At 66.7% G+C, this 6,132-nt stretch overlaps 1 protein-coding gene across 1 annotated transcript; it reads right to left on the bottom strand.

Annotated features, from left to right (window-relative positions):
• Nucleotides 1–343: 343 nt before the first annotated feature.
• Nucleotides 344–5,064, bottom strand: CDPF1 (cysteine rich DPF motif domain containing 1). Its single transcript, XM_059401779.1, has 4 exons — nt 4,871–5,064; nt 3,789–3,900; nt 1,232–1,823; nt 344–721 (listed from the first exon to the last, which is right to left on the bottom strand). Exons 1-3 carry the CDS (start codon nt 4,981–4,983, stop codon nt 1,677–1,679), a joined length of 372 nt encoding a protein of 123 aa, XP_059257762.1. The 5' UTR covers nt 4,984–5,064; the 3' UTR covers nt 344–721; nt 1,232–1,676.
• Nucleotides 5,065–6,132: the final 1,068 nt, after the last annotated feature.

The following is a 6,132-nucleotide window of genomic DNA, read 5'->3' as shown; positions in this document are numbered from 1 at the left end:
TTTGGAATGTCCTACTGTAAGACTGATGAATGTAAGGATTTAATTTCAGGGTACAGCGTTGCCTTAATGGTTTTTAAAAATAAAACTATTTTTTAAAATTTGTTGGTGAGTTCTGAGTGATGTCATGAGATGAATGTTTAGTTTGAAAGTCCCCGGCTATAGCATCTGCCCTCAGCCCAGAGCAGCCCGCACCCCACTCCCCCATGGGTCTTCACCTCTAGTCCTTTTATCCTCTGGCGCACAGAACAGACCTAGGACAGTGTGGCCCCAGGATGACAGCCATTCGTCTCAAGTAATGTGACGCAGGGGAAGCATCTGAAAATAAAACCCAGTGCACCCATCAGCCAATAAAAGCTCTTTATTCATTCTCTTCTCAAACCCACTGTCTGGCATCCCCCAGGACAGTGTCAGCGGGCCTTCAGGTAGTTAAAGATAGAACAGGGGCGAAGATAGAACAGCTCCGGCCCTCTGAGAACCGGCAGAGCCAAACGCACCCTTTAGTGTGTTCCCCATGGCGAAGGTGGGGGCCACGGGGCAGGGGTGCCCGTGGAGGGACGAGTGCCCTGGGGCCGCTACAGGAGCCTGCAGAGCTGTGCGGAGTTCCCTGTGGAGAAGGGCAAGCCGGCACCTCAAGTCGTGAGCCTCTGTGTGTGTGAAGGGAAGGCAGGGGAGGCACTGCTCTGCCTTGGACTGGGCCTGGGCCTGGGGCCGGAGCCAGAGCCTGCGGGACAGACAGGACAGAAGAGGCTTCATGTGGCAACACCCCGGCCCCCGACCCACGCCAGGTCTGGAGCGCCAAGGAGAACATCTGCCTCGCAAATGTATCTGGGGAAGGATTACTTTTCAAAACATTAACTGGCTCTCTGGGTTTTTAATTACGGATCTAACGCATGGTCAAGATTTAAAACGTTTTCCAAGCACCACGAGGATGTGAAGTAAAACTCCACTGCCCCCGGACCCCCGGTTGCATCTGCCGCTCCCCCACAGCTCAGGCACCTTCCCACAGGCCACTTCGCTGTGAACCATCCCACTGAGTGAGGTCTTCCCTGCGTGACCACTCACTTCCTTGGACGGAGAAAGCAAGAGTCCCCATCCAGCTGTTCCGCCTCTGCATGAGCACAGACAGCACAACCCCCCAGCGTGACCAGAGGGCCTCCCCATACTGGACCAGGGCAGTGGGCTTTGTCCCTTCACTCCAGTGTGCTCGGGGCCAGGCGGAGCAGCATGTTACCTGGAGGCAGCTCCTGGATCTGACGAAATCATGCGAAGGGCATAAAGGCCCCTCCAGGTCTGTCGCCTGTAAGCAGGAGCCAGGGGATGACCCTGCGGGAAGGCCTAGAGCCCTCAGGTCTGGGAGGAGAGCCAAAGGGCCAGCAGGCCTAGCCCTGGCCTCCCATTGTGCCAGTTCTGAACCATTCCTCAGTTCCTGCCCTGCAGTCTCAGCTTGGAGAGGGCTCTGTATGGGGTTGGGTCTGCGGGATGTCTGGTCCAAGGTCTGCCTTTTGAGTGCCTTCTCTGCGTCTCCCAGTCACCTTCCTGGGGCAGGCTGGGCCCCAGCTCACTCCAGTTGCACACACTGCTCCTGCCTGTCCCAGAACAAGGCTGGGCACGGCGGCTCCCAGCTCAGCCCCAGAGCTCTGTGCAAGGTGCTCTTGCCAACCCGGCATCCGGCGCACTCATGTCCGAGAGCCAGGCTGGCTGACTGGCCTCTTTGATGGAGCTCTCCTTTTCTCCAAGTCTTGCCGGATTTCCTGAGGGAAGGCGTCCATGTTCTCCTGGACACAGGGCAGGCAAAACCTCTTGGAGTAGAATAAACTGCATTCCTGAAAGAGGACAGGGGAAGGACAGGGACTAAGTACCACAGAGCGGGGGGGTGTGCGACTTCTCCCAGAGGCCAGTCCTTCACCACGTATTGGGGGCAGGGGGCGCAGGGCAGGGGCAGCTGTATCAGGGAGGTGGCGGCCAAGGCCAGAACGCAGGAGGGAGAGCAGGGCCCGGGGACTAGCCAGCCACCTCCAAGAATGCGGTCATCACCTAAGACTAAAAGAGACAATGGAAGGCCTCCAGGGAGGAGGAAGCAGGCAAGGCGTCCCCACCAGCCCCTGCAAGCAGTGGGGGGTGGGGGGGGGTCCTGAGCATGTGGGAATCACCCTGTGAGACTGGTGAAGATGTGGGGAAGAACAAGGCAAGCAGGCCTGGGTCAACCCAGGTGGGAGGGCCTGGATGGCGCAGACACTCTCTGGGGACTACCGTGCTCCACCACAGGTGACGTGGAAACAATGAGAAGATGGAACCCGGGCCACACCTAACCTGTCAGAGATCCTAGATCCTTCCCTCTCCTGGTTATCCCAGCAGTGCGACAGGTGCTTGGTGCCCACCGGTGCTGGGCGCAGCTCCACAGACCAAAACGGCCACCAGCGAGCGGCTGGTCTGGGCCGGAGGCTGGATCTGTCCAACCGCGGCCACTGTCCCCTGCACCCACCCTCTGCCACGCAACCCCTAGGATTCACCGCCCAGGGCCCCGTCCAAAGACTGCCTTCCCGGCCCCTTCTGCAACTGGCTGTGCTGTGCTGTGAGAATGGCAGTGGCACCTGCTCTGGACGCTTACACATACGAAAAGTAAGTGAAGACTGTCTTAGCCAAGCCACGTACTTTGGGGGTCTCTTTGCTGCAGCAGCTCAGGGTGTGCCTCAGCTAAGACAAGGCTGTTCTCCCTGTAGTACTCAGAGGAAAGCTGTTCCCACGTGAGAGAGGGGACTTCGCCACCAACCAAGCACTTGTTCCAAGAACACAGGGGACCTCGGATACCACACAGGGCACCCTCTCCTCCGCTCACCAAGTGCAGCCCAAATGTGTGAGTGTGGCGTTCAAGGCTTCACCCACACCGGCCCAACTCCCCTTTCCAGTCTTCATTTCCCAGCTGCTTCTCTCCGGCTGAGTCCTCACATGCCACCCCGTGTCCTGGAACATGCAGGCCTCTGCCTTGCCAAGGCTTCGTCTCTCCCCATCAAATCGCATCCCCCCGACCCTTCAGGGACAGAGGCGGGTGTTTCAGCCTGGTCTGTGAGGCAGCAGCCTTGTCCACACTCTGCCCCCCAGCCGAGTGCCCAGGGACCACCCCGGCCTGTCACCCGGGTTACAGGGGCCACAGCACTCAGCCCCAGGGCTCCGCCTCCACCCGCCCCTGGGCTGTCCAATGAGAGGCTCACGACCCTGGTGTCCTGGGCCTACTTGGCCAATCGAACCTCCGCGTCCCCACCGATGAGACGGGAGCAATGCTGCCTTGCACAGAAGGGTTTGGGGCAGGACCGAAGGAATCTGCCCTGGGAAAACGGGCCCCAAGCACAGGCCCTGACCCACAACAACTGCTCACGTAAGCACAGTTCCTTCCTCTGGACAAGTAGGAAGAAGGTCACCCTCCCAAGGAGAGAAGCACAATGGCCACTGGCATGGCTGGGAGAGGGAGAAGCGTCAGCAGCCACTGCTTAGCCAACACCGAGACCGGCCGCGCAGCTCCCGCCCACCCCTCTGCCTGTCTGCGCACCTCGCTGGCCGCAGGACTGCTCCATCATGAGCCGGGCCAGCTGGCCTCCAAGAACCCCCGCTCCCACCACGACGGGGCAGGGCGCCCAGGATCACGGCCACAAGGGGAGGCTGACGCTCACACTGTCCTCGGGGAAGGCTCACCCGTCACCTTTCCCACGATCAAGGGCGGGTCCCAGCCCCGGGGAGAGGGGGGGAGGGAAGGAGAGGCAGCCGCAGCCCCGCAGCCCACACCGCGTACCCACCGGGCCCACGCACACCAGCCGGCTGCACACACTGCACTTGGAGCCGAGCACCAGGAACCTGTGCTTGTCTGAGGCGAACGGGTCCTTCATGACGTAACTCTCCTCCAGGAGGCTGCGGGACAGTGCGGGCGCCGGGGTCAGACCCGCCGCACCTCTGCCGAGGGAAGCCCGGCAGCGGCACGGAATGGACCTCCCCAGAGCCCGCACCCCTGGGGGGGTCACGAGCGGAGGGCCAGTCCCCCCGTGCCCCCGAGAGGGAGCAGAAAGGCCAGCCGCGGGGGGCGGGCTGGAACCCGAGCCGCAGCCGCAGCGTGGGGAGCCGCTCCTGGCGGCGGGCAGGCCGGCGGCGGCAGCGCAGGGCCCCGAGCCCTCTCCACCGCTGGGGCGCGCGCAGGGAGCGCCGCCTCCGGCTCCGCTCTCGGGGCCCTGGCGCACGCACGGAGAACCGGGCGCCTTAGTCGCTGCCCGCGGCGCCGGCCGCACCCGCACGGCGGAGGCGCACAGCGTCTGCGAGGACACCCGGTCCGGGTCAGCAGAGGAAGCCGCCCGGAAGCCAGCCTTGGCGCCTGCCACCAGGCCCGTGGCAGCGGCGCGCGGGGTGGGCAGCGCGCTGGCCGCCCGCCCCACGGCGCGGCCTCCCAGGAGGGCAGGTCCGAGGTCAAGACCAAGCCCCAGCACGCAGCGGCTGGCGCCAGGCTGACTCCGGGCAGATCCACGGGCAGCGGGACCAGGGCCAGGCGCCTCAGAGCGAGAGGGCAGCAAGGCTCCCCACTGACGAGGTCCGCGAGGGAGCGGACGAGCGGCGACCCGGCCCGGCCCCACGGAAGAGGCCGCGGCGGACCCCGCCCCGGCCGGAAGCACGACGCTCCCCGCCGGCCGCCGCAGCACGTGCTGCTCCCCGCGCGGGGCGCGGACCACGGGCCCGGAGCTTCTGGAGGAGCCTTGCCCCGCGCCTCGGCAGGTCACGCCTGCCGCGTCCAGAGCCCAGGCGCGGTGGGGCGACGACGCGACACCGCAGCCAGCGCCACACCGGGCGCCCCGCCCCCCCAAGGCCGGCCCAGCGCGCGGGAAGCGGGACTCACACGACGGCGCGGGCGTCGGGGGGCGCCGAGCCCACGTAGCTGTAGGGAGCGGTCAGCGCGCAGAGCCCGCACGAGAACACGCCCGCGGCGCGGCGCCCCGCCTCCGCCTCCATCTGCGGGCTCCGGAGACGGCCAGCTCCGACCCGCGGGCCGACGGCGCCCCGCGCACACCGGGCCCGTCAAGGGCGCGGCGGGCGCGGCCGACTCCCACCGCAGCGGCGCCGAGGCCGGGCCGGCCGGGGCCTCGAACCAGCGGGCCCGACCGCGGCCGCCGCCGCTCGCTCGCCGCGACAGCCCGGGCGGCTCCTCTCGCGCCTCCGCGCGGCCGACGGGCCCCGCCGCGCTTTCGCTCCCGCCGCGGCGCTGCGCACGGCCCGAGCCGGAAGCGGCCTGCGGCGGCGTCTCGGGCGGGGACGCTCTGAGGAGGCCGAGGTCAGCGAGCGCGTCTGTGCGAGCGCGCCCCCGCCGCGCGCCGGGCCGCCGTCCGCGAAGCGCCGGGCCGCGCCGGGCGCTCACGACGTTCGGGGCCGGGCCTGGCGGCCCCACGGCCCGCCGCTCTCCGGCTCCACCCCGGCGACAGCGGGGCTTCCGGCCGCGAGCGCGCACGCGCAGGCCGGCCCCTGGGCCCGCTCCGGGCTCCGCCGCTCTCCCTCGCGCTCTCCCGGGGCTTCTGGCCGGCAGCGGCCCTGTCCCACCGCGGTGTCACCCGCGACCTCCACCGGAGCCTCAGTTCGCCGGACGGCCGCGCACCTCCCGGGCTGCTGCAGGACCTTGGCAACCTGGGCTCCTCCGCATCTACCGCCCAACCGCGGGCAACACCGCCCCGCAACGCCAGCTGGAAGCGCCGCCGGGAACGACGCGGCGCACGACCCGCGGCGCCTGCGCGACTCCGCCTCCCGGCGGCTACGTACGGCGCAGGCGCGAGCCCGCCCCCAGCCCGCCCCCAGCCCGCCCCGGGGCTTTCTGGAGAACTTCCACCTCTGCTGCTCTGGGTCGGAAAGGGAAGGTCACGCCCTCCTCCTGACTGAGCCGTGCCCCTGGACCGACGCTGGTGACCGTTCTGAGGCTCTCCGATGCTTCTTGGATTTTCCACCCGCCCTCGAAGAATCCAGGCGGCCGCAGCGCGTCCAGCGTCCTCTCGCTACACACTTGCCTGGACGGGAGCGCCTGAACCCAGATCCCTAACTCCCTGTCCCCACACCCCCTTTAAAATGTGAGTCCCGGACCCCAGGCCTGGGCGAGCGCCACGGTCAAGACTGTCA

Source organism: Mustela nigripes, chromosome 6 (assembly GCF_022355385.1).
Source record: "Mustela nigripes isolate SB6536 chromosome 6, MUSNIG.SB6536, whole genome shotgun sequence".
Taxonomy (NCBI): Eukaryota; Metazoa; Chordata; class Mammalia; order Carnivora; family Mustelidae; genus Mustela; species Mustela nigripes.
The sequence above is the reverse complement of the archived record's forward strand: the minus strand, read 5'-3'. Positions and strand labels throughout refer to the sequence as shown.